The 19683-nt window shown below is 44.1% G+C and overlaps 1 protein-coding gene across 1 annotated transcript in view; it reads left to right on the top strand.

The window, feature by feature from the left end:
* Positions 1-3469: 3469 nt before the first annotated feature.
* Positions 3470-19683, top strand: part of LOC123156588 (DNA polymerase I A, chloroplastic) — a 36645-nt gene continuing 20431 nt past the window's right edge. The window contains exons 1-7 of the mRNA XM_044574740.1: positions 3470-3671; positions 4239-4956; positions 12173-12370; positions 12875-13542; positions 14675-14900; positions 14971-15240; positions 15693-15788. Of these exons, the coding sequence (XP_044430675.1) occupies positions 3568-3671; positions 4239-4956; positions 12173-12370; positions 12875-13542; positions 14675-14900; positions 14971-15240; positions 15693-15788 (2280 nt within the window). The 5' untranslated portion in view covers positions 3470-3567. The remainder of the gene's footprint in view (positions 3672-4238; positions 4957-12172; positions 12371-12874; positions 13543-14674; positions 14901-14970; positions 15241-15692; positions 15789-19683) is intronic.

The raw sequence follows: 19683 nt of genomic DNA, 5'->3' as shown, positions 1-19683 counted from the left end.
TAAAAAATATCACCAAAATAAAAAAAGTTCACAAATTCAAAAAAGTTCCTTTTATAAAAAAAATCAATATATTTGGCAAACTCAAAAAGTGTATATGAGTTTAAAAAAAGTTCATTGATTTTATAAAAAGTTCATCGAATATGAAAAAAGTTCATCAAATTTGAAAGAAGTTCATTGAATTGGAAACAAGTTCAACGGATTTGAAAAAAGTTCATCCAAATTGAAAAGGAGTTCTTTGAATTAGAAAAAAAACACGATTTTCAAAAAAAGTTCATCGAAAAATGAAAAAAGTTCATCAATTTTTTTTTGAAAAACTAGGAATTTGAAAAAAAGTCATCATATAAAGAAGAAGAAAAACAGAAAATGAAAATCGAAAAAGGGAAAAGAGGGGCAAACAAAATAAATTTTTTTGAGGCAGCAAAGAAAATAATTGAAAGGATAGGAATTACCAAATCTGTCTAATTGACGTGGTGGTTAGTGCATTATTTGACCAAACCGGAGGTCATGGGATCGATACTCGCGTGCGCCAATTTTTTTGCGCCTTACAAAGCAAAGTTGGGCCGGCCCAACGCGGACGCCTGCAGGCGGCAGTTTGCAAAATGCACACAAACTGGCGCCTGCAGTGCTAAATAGGAATCGCCGCCCTTAGAATTACTACGGTTATCCGAGTAACATGTACCATCAAACAAACTATAACTGATTTAATGAGCCATTCGCAGTTTCATAATTTAAATTGGTTTATACTTGCACATGCATGGCTTAATTTTTGAGACAAGCATATGACTACTGGCAGGATCAACCAGGTAGCACGTCCTTGATGACGCCCAACACGACCATCTTAGGGGCCTTCAGCGCCGCTGAACGCAATTGGCGCCCACTGCAGTGCCCTCGTGGGCTGGCCCAGTACCGCGCAACGCTAGCCAAAGAAACACTAATCTTTTTTACTACGATGAGGATTCAAACTCGTCGTTGCAATGCCGCTCGCGCAGGCTGACCACCAGAGCTACAAGGTATTACTAACCAACAGTACTGCAAAAAAACTTAAGAAATAGTTGAAGCCGTGCTGTTCCACAAAAAAAAGCTCACAAACAATAAAAAGAAGTTCATGAATTTGTTTAAAAAATAAAAGGTCCACGTATTAAAAATGTTCACGAAAAATAAAAAACTTCACGGACATGAAAGTTCATGAAAATTTAATAAGATCACTAATTTAAGAAAAGTTCACGGTTTTGAAAAAGTTCATGAAAATTTGGAAAATTTTCAAGAAAATACCAAAATAGTTTAAGAGAATTGAGAAAAGTTCATCAAAATTTAAAAATGTTCATTAAATTTGAAAAAAAATTCACCGATTTAGAAAAAAAGTTCAGCCGCGTTTCAAAAAAGTTTGAAAACTTAAAGAAAATTAGGAACTTAAAAAGTTCATCAATTTTTCTAAAAAAGTTCATCGATTTTTAGAAAAGGTTCATTGGTTTAAAAAAAGTACATCCAAATTGAAAAATGTTCACCGGATTCGAAAAAATGTTCATAGAAATTGATGAATTTATTTCGTCGAATTAGAAAAAGAAAAAAGAAACAAGATAAAAAATAAAAAAAATAAAAAAAAGGAAAAGAAAGAAGAACAAAGGAATAAAATGGTTATAGACAACCACATTGGTGTGATTGGTCTAGTCGGCTATTGTAGCTAGCTTGCACGAGGAGGTCGCAGGTTCGAAACCTATCGCTCAATCTCTTTTGCACCACTTTAAGAAACGAAAAGGGAAGCTGGGCTGGCCCAGCTCGGCAGGAGGTGTGTGCCCGTTTGCGTGCGCTGAAGGAACGGGCGCAAAGGGCGCCGAAATCACTAACTGAGAAGCATGTCTTCCAAAGATCAATCTCACCTCCCTAAATCGTGACAAATGACGCGCTGTATGTAGGCGCAATCTGAAAAATTTCCCTTTTTCGTAGATTCGTTTATTCAAAAGGTTTTATTTCTTAAATCATGCGTGCAAATCTTGAACCGTTTTCACTGTTGGATTCCTCGCGTCAAGATCTTCAAAAACAACATCCCACATTGATAGGTTTTGGCGATCGAAAAAACCAAACTGGGAGCACGTTCTTTCCCCTTTCCGGAAGCCGTTTCCGAAAGGAACGACCGCGCCTCTCACAGAAAAAAAAGAGAAACACATGTTTTTTTTTTGTTTTCGAGAGGCATAGCCGTGCCTCTCACGGAAGATAAACCGTGGCTCTCACAAAAGGAAAAAGAAAAAGAAAAGTTTTTTTTTTCATTTATGAGAGGCTCACGGAAGCAAGATCGTGCCATTCGCGAAAACAAAATCGTGCCTCTCGCAGAAGAAAAAAACATGTTTTTTCGATTTTGAGAGACACGGCCGTGCCTCTCGCCGAAGCAAAACCATGTGTCTCGCGGGAAAAAAAATGAAAACACATTTTTTCCGTTTCCGAGAGGCACGACCTGAGCTCATCTGCACCCACGACAACGAAAAAAATCAAAACAAATACTAAAAAAATTCAAATAATTCCAAATTTATTGTGCGGTAGAAAATTTGATGCGTGAGGTCTGCTCCAATTTTCAAATCATTTGGACATCTGAGCAGCTCTCAGCAAAAAAGACAAATTAGAGGTCTGTAAAAAAGTTTACTATTCATGTACTGTTTTGGCCTGATTTGTCAGATGTCCAAATGATTTGAAATTTTGAGTGGGCCTCACGCATCAAATTTTCTACCTCATAATTTTTTTGGATTTTTTTTTTATTTTTTTGTGATTTTTTCTAACCAGGTGCAGATGAGCCTGGGCACCGAAATGTTGCGTTCGAAAAATATATGTTTTTTTCATGGAAGCAAAATCGTGTCTCTCGCAAAAGCAAAGCCATGTCTCTCGCGAAAGAAAAAAAAAAGAAAACACGTTTTTTGTCTTCAAGCGGCACGACCATGCCTTTCGCGGAAGAAAAATCGTGCCTCTCATAAAAAAAGATAAAAATGCGTTTTTTTCATTTTCGAGAGCCACAGTCGTGCCTCTCATGATAGCAAAACCATACCTCTCGTGGAAGAAAAAAAAACGCGTTTTTCGCGCAATTTTTTGTGATTTTTTTTGTCAAAAAGTTAAGAAAGAGCTATGGAAAACTGAAAAGTTAAAAAAATCAGAAAAAATTTAAAAAACCGAAAACACGTATGAAAAAATAAAAAAATTCGAAAAAAACACCTTAAACGAGTCACGTGGCGACGGCTGACGCGTTCTCAGCCTACATTGTTGCGAGGCTTCCGAAAAAATGCTCATCAACTAGTTGCTCCCGCAGGGCGCCGTTTAGCATTTGGCTGAACGCATCGACCAGGCCGAACGACCGAACGCACGGGGCAAAACCATAATTAGCCGGCCTAGTGACGCTCGAAGACGAAAAACCTTCAGGCAAGACGGAACGGAACGGAGCGTCGCACTAGGCGACATATAGCTCTGGTACGTTGAGGGTCCAGCAGCTTAAACCCTCGGTCCACCGCTGTGCGAACCCTCCTCCGCCCTTCCCCTCTCCGTCGCGGGACGACGGTGTTTTCCAAGCTGAGGCGCTTCGTGGGCTCCATGGCGGCGGCGGCGCCGGTGTCCGGCCACCTCCGGGTGCGGTGCCCCTGCTCGCCCTTCCGCCACCGTCGGCCGTTTCCTCCGGCCCTTCCCGACCGAACAAGGTAGCTCCCTGTTGCGGGATTAATGAGGTTTTCGCTTTGGTTGGTTGCCTGCCTGCTCGTTTCTAGAAAGGTGAAAAGGATAAATACAGAAATTAAATTTCTTGTTGTTCGTGACCGCATAGAGTGATGTTTTCTTTGGTTCATGGGTAGGTGGCTATGTGATTATGCGCAACTGCTATTCGCTAGGCCATATATCTCTGCATTGGATGTCAACACATTGTTTTTTATACATATATCATATAAAGCCCCATGATGATGAACCAGCAAAGGCCGTCAGTTGTTCGCTTCTTGGGGTCGGGTGGGCATGAATAAGAGCCACCTTCGACGCCGCCCTGTCCTTTCTCTTGTCCAATGGCGGCCATAGCTGAAAGAAGACATGGTTTTGAAGATGCAATCAGCAGGGTGATTAATCATAACGTGCTCAATAATCAATTTATTCCGAATAGTCCGTAATGCCCATTTGACAACTTATTAGTGTAATGTTCGTTTTTTTCTCTCTCTCTTCTTATCATAGTTAAGAATTTCAGTCCTATAAAATCTAATTTTCCAAATGTTTCTGGCTGACAGGCAACACTATTCCAATAGTTCAGACATGGGAATTAGAGAAAGCGGCGATTTCAGGCTTGGATTTTATGCCAACTTTAATGTGCAAAGTAGCAAACAAGAATGGATGAATGAGAGCAGGAAGATGTTTTATCTTAGAACCACCAACGGTGTCAGCAATAACATCCATAATGGAGCCACTTCTCTAAGGGCTGAAGATCTAAATCATGAACAACCCTTGGGTTCAACCTATCCTTCCATGTATAACAATCTAAGAGAAAGAGTGCCATCTAAATCAACTGTGAATAGATATGCCAATACAGATTTGGTCAAGTGTAGTTTGACAAATCGGTTTGCCCATGCTGTGTCGGCCCCAACGAGTGTTGTTAACAATCACAGCAAACTATCGAGCATGCCTAGTAGCTCTAAGGCGGAGATTTCTTTGCATGATTGGTCATCCATGGAAGCCCCTCTGCCTAATTTCTCAAATACGGAGGCAACTTCAGAGTTTGATGGCAATGCTAATGTTGGGTATGAGAATAAACACAAACTTTTTGCCAAAAAGGTGGCTCCATCTTCCCCAGAAAAAATATCCTTGACCAATGAGTCTAAAAGCACACGGAAGGCCCTTGCTGGCATCTATGACGAAGTTTTGGTTGTTGACAATATCGACTCAGCTGAGAATGTTGTTCGATTGCTTACTACAAAGTACAAAAGCTTTGTTCATGCATGCGACACAAAGGTATTCTATATTTAACTAAAGCCCTGCTTCAATTATTTATTTCTCTAGAATGATTATGCTATATTCGTTATCAGCCACCATTAGATGCATATAAAGTAATAATTGGCAGCTGGGCAATAAATTTCTCTAGCGGAATCTCTTTACAGCGATGTTTCATGGATTTCATATGTTTTGTCCACTCTACATATTTATCACTAGAAGTTGATTTCTGATGGGCTATGGTCCCCAAATGGCCGTTGCCTCAAGAAATGGTCATAGATAAAAAAGGTGCGCCTAAGCGAGCGCTTAAGCGGGCCTAGGCTCTAGGCGTTGGCAAAACGCCTTGCGCATAACTACGCTTAATCTGTGCATAACTGCGCATAAGCATGCGCTTTGGTCAGTAAAGCGCATTGAACTATGGAAATGGTTGATGTTTGGTTTGTGTCCCTCCATTATGAATTTGAGCCAAGTCATCTCCTCCAAATGTTATGAAGAATGTTAAAATAGATACATTATAAGCAGTAAGTATTGGATTCTCATGTTGCAGGTGTTAAGAGTACTATATATATATAGCCATGTAGCCTTTTGTATTTACCCCATTCTATAAGGGGTCTTCTGCATATTTCCTGCACCTGTACATGTATATATACTGGCCTATGGCCTCATTGGAATACAAGTTGCATATTCCTAAAATGGTATTAGTGCTTTAGGTTATTTTTTTCGCACGCGCAACTTGTGCTAAGATCCAATCCTGCCGCCGCGTTCCTCTCTCCGGCTGCGCTGCTCCACGCCGTCCGCCACTCCTGCCTAGGCGCCGCTGCTGCACTTGGCTGCTGCCTACCCCGCGTGCAGCTTTCTCCGCTGCCGCTGCTCTACTCCCGATCCGCTGCCACTTTTACCCACCTAGTCACGCCCGCAGGTCTCGATCTGCCTCTCGCTGGACGCATCCGCGCTTGACGGCCCCGTTAGTGCGCGCGGGATCGCTGCTCCATCTGTGCGGGGGCGGGCGCTTCATCCGACCACGACTTGAGATCAGCTGTAGTTGCCCGTCGTGATGTGTGCTTCCTCGCCTGCACGTGGTGTTCCTGCATGTGACGTGTGCCTGCACAAGTTGTCCACTTGCTGCTGCTTTCCCGCGTGAAGATCCTGGTTCTAGCTACTGTTTGATCCTCACCCGCATTGCTCGAGGCTTCTTCAGGCTGCTTCCACGGCGTTCTCCCGTGAAGGCCGCTACCTCTTGTGGCCTCTCTCCCGCGACAACCACTGCCCCCGCGGGCTCGATTCGGCCGCCCTCTGTTCGAATTGATTTGTGCCGCCGCCGGATTCCGCCGCCACCCCCTGGATCTTGTCGGTCCTGTTCTGTGCTGGTGCTGTCTTCCTGGTGTCGCTTGGCTGAAGCTTTGCTTCGTTCTGCTCAAAAAATAAATAAATCATGGTGTCTCTTGCCCGCTGTTCGATGATTTCAGATGGTGTTTTCGGTGTTCCCTACACTAACCCCGTCTCGCACATGTTCCTTTCCTCGGTTCTTGGTGCTCGTCCATCTATACAGTCGTCCCTTGAGGCGACTTCCGCAGGCTGTGCTGGTCGCTCTTCTGCGGCTCCTTCGGCGACCTCCGCACATGGTGATTGTCGCTCTACATCGACTCCTCTCGCAACTTGCACCGGCTGTGCTGGTGCATATGACTCCATCGACCGCATCTCGCTCACGCGTCTTCCTTTGGTGCTTGGTGCTTGTCTGCATACAACCTCGTCTCCTTCACCGGCCTTTGTGGACGCTGGTGGTCATGCTACACTGCCACATTTAGCGGCTTCCATAGGTGGTGGTGGCCGCTCCTCTCCTGGTGTTACTGCATCGACTACTTCAGCTCTGCCTTCACTAAGGAGGAGATTGCGCGACTTCGCGCCCTGCTGAGTACCTCCGGCTCTCTATTGTCGGTTGCATCTACGTCGACCTTCAGTTGAGCTCCTGACCGAGCAGGAGATTGTGCGCGACTTCGATGCCTGCTAGCTCCATCTTCCGGTTCTTCATCGACAGGTTCTGCTAGTTCTGCTACTGATTCTTCTGGCATTGAGAGACCACCTTCTACACAGTCAGGTACATCTCCGTGGATTCTTGATACCAGAGCATCTTTTCATATGACTCATGATTCATCCACTTTGTCTTCTATTTGTGCTCTTGATTCTCCTCTTCATGTTCTTACTACTGATGGTACTGCCCTTTGGTTAATGGCCGAGGCATTCTTAGCACCTCAACTTTTCATGTTCCTGATGTTGCTCATATTCCTCGACTTACCATGCAGCTTCTTTCTGGCGGTCAGATTGTTGACTCTAGTTGTCGGGTCATTCTAGACTTTGACTCATGTTTTGTTCTGGACCGTCACGCTAGTGCTCTCCTTGGTGCTGGCCCCCGGTGCCGTGACTCTCAGGGTCTCTTGGGAGCTTGATTGGGTTCACCTTCCCTCAGCTGCTACCGCCGCCAGTCTCTCCGCCTCTGTTGCCTTATCTACCAGCTCTTTTCAGCAGTGGCATCATCGCCTTGGTCATTTGTGTGGCTCTTGTCTCTCTTCTTCAGTTGGACGTGGCCTTCTTGGATCCTTCTCCGGCGGTGTGTCTTTAGACTGTCAGGGTTGCCGGCTTGGTAAACAGATCCAATTACCTTCTCGTCATAGCGAGACTGTGTCTCAGCATCCTTTCGACCTTGTTCACTTTGATGTTTGGGGTCCAGCTCCATTTGCCTCGAAGGGAGGTCATCGCTACTATATTATCTTCGTAGATGATTTCTCTCGACATACATGGATATATTTTATGTCTTCTCATAGTGAGGTCTTATCTATCTATAAGCGTTTTGCTGCCATGGTTCACACTCAGTTCTCTACACCTATTTGTGTGTTCCGTGCTGACTCTGCTGGAGAGTATATCTCCAAGATGTTGCGTGGAGTTCTTGCCGAACAAGGTACTCTTGCTCAGTTCTTTTGTCCTGGTGCTCATGCTCAGAATGGCGTGGCTGAGCGCAAGCATCGTCACCTTCTTGAGACGGCTCGTGCGTTGATGATCGCCGCATCTCTTCCACCTCACTTTTGGGCTGAGGCTGTTTCTACTTCCACTTATCTCATCAACCTTCAGCCGTCCATTGCTTTGCAGGGCGGCGTTCCTTTCGAGCGTCTCTTTGATCGTTCTCCTGATTACTCGGCGCTTCGTTTGTTTGGTTGTGTTTGCTATGTTCTTCTAGCCCCTCGTGAACGCACCAAACTGTCCGCTTAGTCTGTTGAGTGTGTCTTTTTAGGCTATAGTGATGAGCATAAGGGATATCGTTGTTGGGATCCTGTCGCTCGTAGAATGCGTATTTCTCGGGATGTTACTTTTGATGAGTCCCGTCCCTTCTACCCACGTCCATCTTCCTCGACCTTCTCAGTGGAGGATATATCTTTCTTCACTTTTCCTGACACACCTATCACTTCCGGTGAGCCCCTGTCCATCCGTCCTGTTGCCCTCGCTTCTCCCACTATTGCAGATCCGACGCCACCATCTCCTATGGTTTCCTCACCTCGTTTGTCACAGGATTATGCACCTTCATCCCCGGCGACTTCTTCGTCTCCATCCCCTGGGTCTACCTCGGCGATTCCTCCTCGTATTCTTCCATCTTTTCCTCAGTATTATACTCGTCGTCCACATGTTGTGGATGCATCTATTGATGAGTGATCTACTTCTGATGTGCCATCTTCCTCCTCTCAACCTACTTATGGCTTGCGCCCTCGTCCGCTTCTGCCTGTTGATCGCCTGGGTTTTCCAAGTGTTGGTGCTGTTGTTCTTGAGCCGACTTCTGATCGTCAAGCTGTTGTTCATCCCGAATGGTAATTTGCGATGGCAGAGGAGCTTGCTGCTCTTGAGCGCACTGGCACGTGGGACCTTGTTTCTCTTCCTCCTAGTGTTCATCCAATCACTTGTAAGTGGGTTTACAATGTTAAGACTCGCTCCGATGGTTCTCTTGAGCGCTACAAAGCTCGTCTTGTGGCTCGTGACTTTCAGCAGGAGCAAGGTCGTGATTACGACGAGACTTTTGCTCCTGTGGCCCATATGACCACTATTCGCACACTTCTTGCCGTGGCCTTTGTTCGTCACTGGTCTGTGTCTCAGCTTGATGTTAAGAATGCCTTTCTTAACGGTGAGCTACGTGAGGAGGTTTACATGCAGCCTCCACCTGGGTATTTTGTTCCTGATGGCATGATCTGCCGTCTTCGTCGCTCTCTCCATGGCCTTAAGCAAGCCCCCTGTGCCTGGTTTGAGCGTTTTGCCTCTGTGGTAACCGCCGCTGGTTTTTCAACGAGTGCTCATGATCCAGCGTTGTTTGTCCACCTTTCAGCTCGTGGTCGGACTCTTCTTCTCTATGTCGATGACATGATCATCACTGGTGACAACCCCGAGCATATTGCCTTTGTGAAGGCCCATCTTAGTGAGCAGTTTCTTATGTCTGATCTTGGCCCTCTTTGCTATTTTCTTGGGATCGAAGTCTCTTCTACCTCTCATGTCTTTTTTATTTTCGAGGAAAAGTATATCCAGGATCTTCTTGCTCGTGCTGCTCTTATTGATGGCCGCACTGTTGAGACTCCCATGGAGCTCAATGTTCACCTCTGTGATACTGATGGTGACCCCTTGTCTGACCCGACGCGTTATCGTCATCTTGTTGGGAGTCTTGTCTATCTAACTGTCACTCGTCCGGATATCTCTTATCCAGTCCATATTCTGAGTCAGTTTGTCTCCGCTCCCACTTCTGTTCACTACAGTCACCTCCTTCGTGTTCTCCGATATCTTTGTGGCACGATCTCTCACCGCCTGTTCTTTCCTCACTCCGGCTCATTACAACTTCAGGTCTATTCGGATGCTACGTGGGCTAGTGATCCCTCGGATCGCCGTTCACTTTCTGCTTACTGTGTTTTTCTTGGTGGTTCTTTCATTGCCTGGGAGACGAAAAAACAGACTGCAGTTTCCCGTTCGAGTGCAGAGGCTGAGTTGCGAGCTATGGCTGTTTTGACGGCAGAGGTGACTTGGTTACGGTTGTTGCTTCAGAACTTTGGTGTTTCTGTCAGTACACCTGCTCTTCTACTGTCTGACAGTACATGTGCTATTAGCATTGCACGCGATCCTGTGAAGCATGAGCTCACGAAGCATATTGGTGTTGACACTTTTTATGTGTGCGCTGGTGTGCAGGATTGGGTTATTGGTCTTCAGTATGTGCCTTCCGAGTTACAGTTGGCGGATTTCTTTACAAAGGCCCAGACTAGAGCACAACATATATATATATATATATATATATATATATATATATATATATATATATATATATATATGTAGCCTTTTGTATTTACCCCATGCTATAAGGGGTCTTCTGGATATTTCCTGCACCTGTACATGTATATATACTGGCCTATTTTTTCGATAAAGGGTGATTTTATTATCTCAAGATATAGCATCAAGCGGATACAAATCATTATGAGTAACACCCAGCCTCTGCACAACTAGGATGCACACAGCCAAACCCACAAGTCTGTCAAAAAGACATAAAACAAAACCGACAAATCGACAATAGTAGAGTCCTATAGTCCGACACTATGCCTATGTCGAAAGAGGTGGTGGACCAATCCGTAGGTTATGCTGCCACCCATGTTGGGAAAAAACCTCCGTAGCCACCTACTCCAATCGCGTACACACCACCTTGAACAACGGTTGATACTCTGCTCGTTGTAGTATAGACCATGTACGAAGCGAGTGCGTACACCGGAAAATAACTTGCAGAGGAGAAGCACTTTTGTCATTAAAAACCAAATAATTTCTACATAGCCAAAGCGACCAAACTAAGGCATACGCTCCCACCCTTATTAGCGTCTTGAACCTATTTGGAATACCGTCTAACCAATGACCAAAAATATTGGCAACACTTGTGGGCGAATACAAATTTGACGCTATTTGGATGACTGACCACGTAGAACGTTCAAACTTACATTGGAAAAGGACGTGTTTGATTGTCTCGTCATGAGTACAAAAACAACACTTCTTACTCCCGTGCCAGTTGCGTCGAACGAGGTTGTCTGTGGTTAACACAACTCTACAAAGATACCACATGAAGATTTTCACTTTTAGTGGAATCTTGGACTTCCAAATTTTCTTGTTATTACTCACCGGTACCTCCGAATGTGTGAGAGCATGGTACATAGAGTCTACAGTGAAAGACCCTGATGTAGTAAGGTTCCAGCGAAACACATCTCGACCTTGTGTCAGGTTAATCGTATCCAGCCGGGATAAAAGATTATGCCATGACACAAGTCGGGGGCCAATCAAATACCGCCTGAACGAAATATTTGGCGGGGATGAATTGAGCACCTGCGCAATAGTATTATTCTTGTCGCGAGCAATGTTGTACAAGGCTGGATATTGTTCTCCGAGACTAGCATTGCCAAGCCAGATGTCTTCCCAGAAACGAATCTCTGACCCGTCCTTTATCGCGAAAGACCCAAAGCGAAAGAGATGTTTCTTTGCTGCCATTAGGCCAGCCCAAAAGTGCGAGTCGCCAGGTTTCCAGAATGCCCGAGACACTGCCTTTTGGCCTAGATATTTGTTGCGCAACACGGTTTGCTAAACACCATCCTCAGTAAGAAGTTTGAACAACCATTTACTGAGTAGGGCCTCATTCTTGACCTGCAGGTCCTGAATTCCAATGCCACCTTGGTCTTTCGGCCTACAAACCACGCTCCATTTGGCCAACCTATATTTTTCTTTTCACCATCTCCTTGCCAAAAGAATCTGGATCTAAAATAGTCCAGTCTTTGCAGGACCCCTTTTGGGAGCTGGAAGAAAGAAAGCATATCGAGAACCATGTTTGTGAGGACAGAGTTAATCAAAACCAGTCGTCCTCCAACTGAGAGCAGCTTGCCTTTCCAACTGCTCAACCGTTTCTCTAGACGCTCCTCTACATGCTCTGGCCTATGGCCTCATTGGAATACAAGTTGCATATTCCTAACAGCAGGAGCACATATGATCGTAGGTTACTGCTGGGATAGCAGCTTTGCTGACAACTCATATGTTCTACCCGCAAAAAAAAAAAGAAGAAAAGAGAACTCATATGTTCATCACTTACGCCAAATGGTCTAATGTTGCTTATTCACGACAAGCAGGGAATGTTATTGCATGATGCACACTAAGCTCATTGAAATGTTCTGACTTAGGGTAGCACAATCTTACGCAGGTAGCAAATATTGATGTCAAAAAAGAGACACCGGTTGATCATGGAGAAGTAATATGCTTTAGCATCTATTCAGGAAATTTGGATGCACATGCCGATTTTGGAAATGGCAAAACATGCATTTGGGTGGATGTGCTAGACGGTGGGAGGGATGTCTTGATGGCGTTTGCTCCATTCTTCGAGGACATGTCTATCAAGAAGGTCCAGTTTTGTTCCTCCTTATTTATTGTGGAGTAATCTCTGACTATTGTTTCCCCTTTCCTCGTACCTCTTCATGTAATCCTTTTAGTTCTGTTCTTTTGTAACGTCTTACCTCAACAAACCTATAACTCCAGTGCCAGTATTTACTGTTGTGGATTACTCTTGAAACAAATCGGATGTATTGCACTATTTTTATACTTGTGCATTTCATATAACAGGAAAATACCACCAGACTACATATCCAACAACAAATGTATATAGTATCACTGGATATTTCAAGTGAATACTGTTTTCTTGTTGCTCGTGGTATCATGCCTTGATTTGCTTCTACCTAAAACAAGTTTGCTGCTAAGATGCCATTGTGGCCTAGAAGCTGCTATATTTCAAGTGTCAATCTCGAAAAATTACATATTACAGATCACTCATGTCATATCAACTATTGCAACCTATATTTTTTATTGAGTTGGTTGAAGCCATCATTTGTTTTTCCTCTTCATCATGTAGGTTTGTCATAACTATAGTTTTGATAGTCATGTCATTGAGAACTATGGAATCAAGGTGGCTGGGTTTCATGCTGATACAATGCATCTTGCACGCCTTTGGGATTCTAACAGGAGAACCGATGGTGGATATTTACTCGAAGGACTTACAAATGATCCGAGAGTCATGAGTGATGTTGGAAAGGATTTGATTAAAACTGGAAAGGTATCAATGAAAACAATCTTTGGTACAAAAAAGATTAGAAAAGACGGAGGTGAAGGGAAAGTTGTATATATTGAACCAGTAGAAAAGCTGCAAAGGGAAGACAGAAAGATGTGGATTTGCTATTCATCATTGGATTCAGTGAATACACTGAAGCTTTATGAAAGCCTGAAAAGCAAGCTTGAAGCAAAAGAATGGATTTTGCATGGTTGTCCTAGAGGAACAATGTACGATTTCTATGAAGAGTATTGGCGTCCCTTTGGTTCCCTTCTTGTGAAGATGGAAACAGAGGGAATGCTTGTTGATCGTGCTTACCTCTCAGAGATCGAGAAAACTGCTGTTGCTGAACAGAAATTGGCTGCAGATAAGTTCAGGCAATGGGCATCTGAATATTGTCCAGATGCCAAGTACATGAATGTGAATAGTGATATACAACTTCGCCAGCTTTTCTTTGCTGGCATTGAGAACAGGTATTGTCGCCTTTTTGTGCCGATCTATTATTTAAGGTTCCAACATTGAAGGTCTTCTGGATTTCCATATACCATCTCCTATGATATCTTAAATAGTTTGTGACATCTTTAGGTTCTTAACAAAGCAATGTGCTAATTCTGGTGTTGATCTGAGTTACCGTGCATTGACCCTTTGATTCATATGCACAGTGTGACACAGGCTATAGATTGTATGCTAAATATTATTATCACCCACACTTTGCTGTGAAGTATAAATATTCCTACATTACTTAGTCTACAACTCTACATTCTATTCATAGAGGATGCCTTTTTAGGAAAGAATATAAGTGGTTTTATTAAATTTCTATCCTTGCAACTTAAGATGTATCTAATGATCAAAACATTTCAAGTACTCCCTCCGTCTAGGTGTGTAAGTCATCTTACGAAAACCAAATAATCCCAAAACACTTAGGCGCGGTGCATTAACTTCTACCTCGTTTCTTGTTTCTTGACATATCAACCAATAAGAGATGTGGGGTGTGCATGCTTTTAATGACTTGAGACTACCAAACGCGACATGCAGTGGTTAGTTCATTGCATGCAATGCTATTAATTAGCAAATAAACATTAAGTTCTCTTGTTTTCCCCTCCTTGGTCACGGTGCACAACCTAAGATGATTTACTCACCTAGACGGAGGGAGTATTTGAGAATCAAAGCTAATATTTAAATGATTTTGGTCCGATGGTTAGTATAATTGTAGTGTTTGCTTGTTTTAATTGGGATTTTTCCTTAGGAGCCAATTTTAGGGTAAAGTAAGATAAGATTGTTTTTTTTTTTGTTTCTGTCATTTACTCCCTCCGTTCGGAATTACTCGTCCAAGAAATGAATGTATCTAGATGTATTTTAGTTGTAGATACATCCATTTTTGTGACAAGTAATTCCGAACGGAGGGAGTATAATGCTTCATATCAACAAAAGGGGGAATTTGAAACTGGATCTTCCTTTGCATTGGGTTGGGCCTGCCAGTCATTCTGTGTATAATAATTCCTAAAAGGTGTAAACTGAACTCTCTTTAAATATGTACCTGCTCGCCAATGGCCATTGCTTGTGCATGATTTTTAGGACTGTTAACTTCTCTAATCTTTGTGGTAGGCATAAACATGGTGAGACCTGGCCACAAAGTAAAATGTTTAAAGTGCGAAATGATGAAAACGTAGCTCCAGAGGGCCAGAAGGCTTCAAAGTTCCGCACAATCGAACTTTCTGGTATTGTGGAAGATCTGAAAATTGATATGTTCGCCCCGAATGGGTGGCCTTCAGTCAGCATTGATGCATTGAAAATATTGTCTGATAAGATACCCATGGATCAAATTTACACAATAGAAGACGACCAAGAGCCCTGGAAACAGCCTCTTACAGAAATGTAGGGAAAGGCTGCGTACTATAGACCCAAAGTGGTCGGACCCTTCCCTGGACCCTGCGCAAGCGGGAGCTACATGCACCAGGTTGCCCTTTTTAGAAGACGACCAAGAGCGAGATGAATATAGCAATGGTTCAGAACTTCCCGAGCAGGATATAGAAGCGGCATCATCATATGGAACCGCATATGAACCGTTTGGTGGAGGAAAGAAGGGAACAGAAGCATGCCATGCCATTGCGGCTGTGTGTGAAAGGTCCTCTATTGACAAGTTGATATCCAGCTTCATTCTTCCCCTGCAGGTTAGCCTGCTGATCTTACTTATACTGACTAGAGCTGTCGTTCCTACCTTTACTTTTAGGATGCATTTACAATGCAAATCAAGCTGTGCGACATGCTCAGTTCAAATATTGTTTACCTGGTGCTCCGCGAACCATTGAGTGGCTATTTTGCTCATCATGTGGTATGGCGGCTTTTTTTAGAGGAGGCATGGGTGCAGCTAAAGTTGGTGACGTGTGCACCGTCAAGTATGAATTTTAGACGCTTGATTAATGCTGTTTGTTACTTGGCGCAAAATGGGTGTTCATATGGATTCTGAGAAATTCCCATGATGCTACTTGTACACTATGACTCTTCGAGTATGTTTAAAGGTTTATGTGTGCTGACATCTGCTTATGGGGTCGAGTTAACCTTGAAGCATTAGTGTCACTGAGTATTGTTACTCTTAAGTCAAACACTATTTTATCCATGGTAGGGAGATAATATATCATGCAAGGAAGGGCGCATTCACTGCTCGCTAAATATCAACACTGAGACAGGGCGCTTATCAGCACGAATACCAAATTTGCAGGTATGCATCTTTTGCATTTCATTTGTTGTTTTAAACCAGCATCTCCCCGATAATAACAGCCCACTTCTCAGTTGTTATAAGTGCAAGGTGTACTGTATACAAGAAAAGAGCGTTAGGAACAAACAAATGACAGGTGTATTTTAGAAGAATCGAATACTCCTTCGTTCCAAAATACTTGAAGTTCTAGGTTTATCTTAAGTCAAGCATCTTTATGTTTAACCAAATTTATTGAAAAATATACCAACATCTACAACATCAAATTAGTTTCATTAGATTCATCATAAAATATATTTCATGTTATATAAATTTGATGTTGTAGATGTTAATATATTTTTGTATACATGGTCAAACTTAAAGAAGTTTGACTTAGGACAAACCTAGAACTTCAAGTATTTTTGGAACGGAGGGAGTATGTGTTCAAGAAAGAATAAAAGATGCAAATAAGCATTACCAACTTCTGCTCACCAGTGTGCTTGTTTTGGTAGGATACTAAAAGCTGCTTTTTTCACAGATGCTCTTATCCTAGATGGGCGTGTTATGTATAGGCACGTTCTTTGATGCTTCTCCCGAGCTATGCAAAGGAGAATCTATGAACTGCTATGTAAAAGAGACTTTGTGAAGTACTTAGGGACGAAGTTACATATGCTATAAATTTCATAAAGCACATGAGCTGATGATAGGTTCAAACTTGAGCATTCACTAGTGGCGTTAGTATAGTGAAATTAACCTGCATTGTCTTTTTCTGGGGAAAGCCTTCATGGCTAGTTTTACTTCATATGAAAAAGCGATACATCATCCACCATAGGCTAAGAATAGACGAGGGTGGACTCTCCAGCCAGAGACAGAGGATAAGTGATGTAGGGCGGAACCCTAGGGGCTGATCTTTCACGTTTGGAGAGGATCCCTACGGGGAACACGAAGAACGCGCGGAAGAACACAAGGGAAATCACGAGGGGAAAACAAGAGAAACACTCAACCGACACGAAATTGATCACACAAGTGCTAGATCATCGAGGGCACAAATTAACACGAGATCCAAAGTCAACAAGGGACGATACAAGAGTAACCGTTCTTCTCCGTGAGGAGGTCTTGATTGTCTTCTCCGGATGGAGGCCTTGAATCCAGATGGATCTTCTCCGAAGAGGTGCGGTCCCTCACGAGGAGTAGATCCGGTACGGATGAGCAATGCTCTATCTCAAATGAGCTATCACAATGCTAACCCTAAAACGTAGGTGGGGATGGAGTATATATAGTCTAGGGGCGAAGGGGGTACATGGGCTTCGGCCCTTACACTGTTCGCAGACAGGGAAGGCCGGATGTCCGGGCGTCGGGCCAGATGTCCGGTGGCTCGCGAGGGGCCGGATGTCCGGGCTGGTGGAGACGGCCGTGCTGCTCTCTGGATGGGCGGCGCCGGATGTCCGGGGTAATGATCGGATGTCCGGGATGTCTGGGTAGCCTTCTGTGCTCCCTGGATGGCGCCTCCGGATGTCCGGGCTGGAGGCCGGATTTTCGGTGGTGGTGGTGGTGGTGGTGGTGGGGGGGGGGGGCGGATGTCCGGGCTGGACGCCGGATGTCCGGTCCCTGTAGCTTCTTCTGCAAACTCCTGACCATGTAGATCTCCAGGGGTCGGATGTCCGGTGCCTGGAGGCTGTTCTCGCCTTCTTCCGTTGGTTCTCTTCTTCCGTGGACTTGGGGTCTTAACCATCTTCATGTGCATCCTCGGGAGGGTCCTCTTGGTACCTAATCATGCACAACATTTCGGACTTAGGTAGTAGCCATGTTTCGAGAGGATCATATGAGATATCACTAAGGAGAGAAGTCACCTCGGTCTCGAGAGCTCTAGCTCGTGCTCTAGTCATGGGTCCTCTTGGTGCTTGGTGAGACGATGGAAGGTCCATGGGGATGACCGAAGGATGCTCCGCATCATCTCCCCCCCCCCCCCCCTTGGGAAAGATCCGACCTCGGATCGAAATCCTCATCACCATGATACGGGGAGAGATCGGTGACGTTGAAGATGTCGCTCATGTTGTACTTGTCGCGTGGGAGATTGATCTTGTAAGCGTTGTTGTTGTAGCGCGCTAGCACCTTGAAGGGTCCATCGGCTCGAGGTAGAAGTTTGGACTTGCTTTCGTTGGGGAAGCGGTCCTTGCGAAGGTGTAGCCACACGAGATCTTCGATGTTGAATATCATGGGTTGCTTGTTGATGTTGAGCTTGGTCGCGAGTCGATGTACTTGGCGTTCGATGGTGTGCCTTGTATCTTCATGCATCTTCTTGATGTAGCTTGCACGGGCACTTGCGTCGAGGTTGGTGCGCTCTTGTAGAGGAAGAGGTAGAATGTCCAATGGGGACAACGGGTTGAAGCCGTAGACGACCTCGAAGGGGGACTTGCCGGTCGTCGAATGTCTTGCACGGTTGTAGGCGTACTCGGCGATGGGTAGACACTCCTCCCACTCCTTGATGTTCTTCTTGATCAACACACGAAGTAGAGTGGAGAGCGTACGGTTCGTCACCTCCGTTTGGCCGTCGGTTTGAGGATGGTATGCAAATGAGAACAAGAGCTTGATTCCGAGCTTGGTGCATAGCGTCTTCCAAAAGTAACTCAAGAACTTGACGTCACGGTCGGAGACTATTGTCTTTGGCACTCCGTGGAGGTGCAAGATTTCCCTACAAAAGAGATTTGCAACGTGTGAAGCATCGTCTATCTTGTTGCACGGAATGAAATGTGCCATCTTAGAAAATCGGTCCACAACAACAAAGACGGAATCCTTTCCATTTTGAGTTCTAGGCAAACCAAATACAAAATCCATGCTAATGTTTTCCCAAGGTTGATTAGGAAGAGGCATGTAAAGACCATGGGATTGAGCTTTAGACTTAGCTTTGCGACATGTAGAGCATCGGTTGGTGAAGCGTGAGACGTCACGGAACATCTTGGGCCAAAAGTAGTTCTTGGAGAGCGTGGCGAATGTCTTGTCTCGTTCAAAATGTCCCATGAGTCCGCCTCCATGAGCCTCTTGCAAAAGGAGCAAACGAAGAGAAGACTCGGGAATGCAAAGTTTATTAGCTCTCATAAGATAATCATCTTTGATGTAATATTGTTCCCAAGATGTATGCGTCCAACATTTAGCATAAGGAGTAGCAAAAGATGGATCATTAGCATACAAGTCTTTTATGTGCTCAAAGCCAATAACATTCAACTCAAGTTAGTGACAAGCGTGCGTATGCGTGAAAGTGCATCCGCAACTACATTTTCCTTACCCTTAATGTACTTGATCACATAGGGGAAAGATTCAATAAATTCACTCCATTTGGCATGACACTTGTTCAATTTAGTTTGACCGTTTAAGTACTTAAGCGTTTCGTGATCGGTATGGATGACAAACTCATGAGTCTAAGATAATGTTCCCAAACATGTAGCACACACACTAAAGCATACAATTCTTTGTCATAGATGGGATAGTTAAGTTGAGCACGGGAGAGTTTTTCACTAAATTAAGCAATGGCTCGTTTTTCTTGCATCAAAACTCCGCCAATTCCGGTACCACTAGCATCACAATGAACCTCAAAAGTTTTGTCAAAAATTGGGCAAAGCAAGAACCGAAGCATGAGTAAGCAAAGATTTGAGCTCATCAAAAGCGGTGGATTGCAAAGATCCCCAAACAAAAGGAGCATTCTTTTTACTCAAGGCATGCAAAGGAGCGGCAATTGTGCTAAAATCTTTCATAAAGCGGCGATAAAAACCTGCAAGACCAGGAAAGCTACACACTTGTTGCAAATTGGTGGATTGGGGCCAAGTTTTAATTGCTTAAATTTTAGATTTATCAACATGGACACTCTTGGAAGAAACGACAAAACCCAAGAAAACAAGTTTGTCAACACCAAACGTGCACTTTTTCA

The sequence above is a fragment of the Triticum aestivum genome, chromosome 7B (genome assembly GCF_018294505.1).
Source record: "Triticum aestivum cultivar Chinese Spring chromosome 7B, IWGSC CS RefSeq v2.1, whole genome shotgun sequence".
Taxonomy (NCBI): Eukaryota; Viridiplantae; Streptophyta; class Magnoliopsida; order Poales; family Poaceae; genus Triticum; species Triticum aestivum.
Note: the sequence above shows the minus strand (reverse complement) of the source record. Positions and strands in the feature narration are given on the sequence as shown.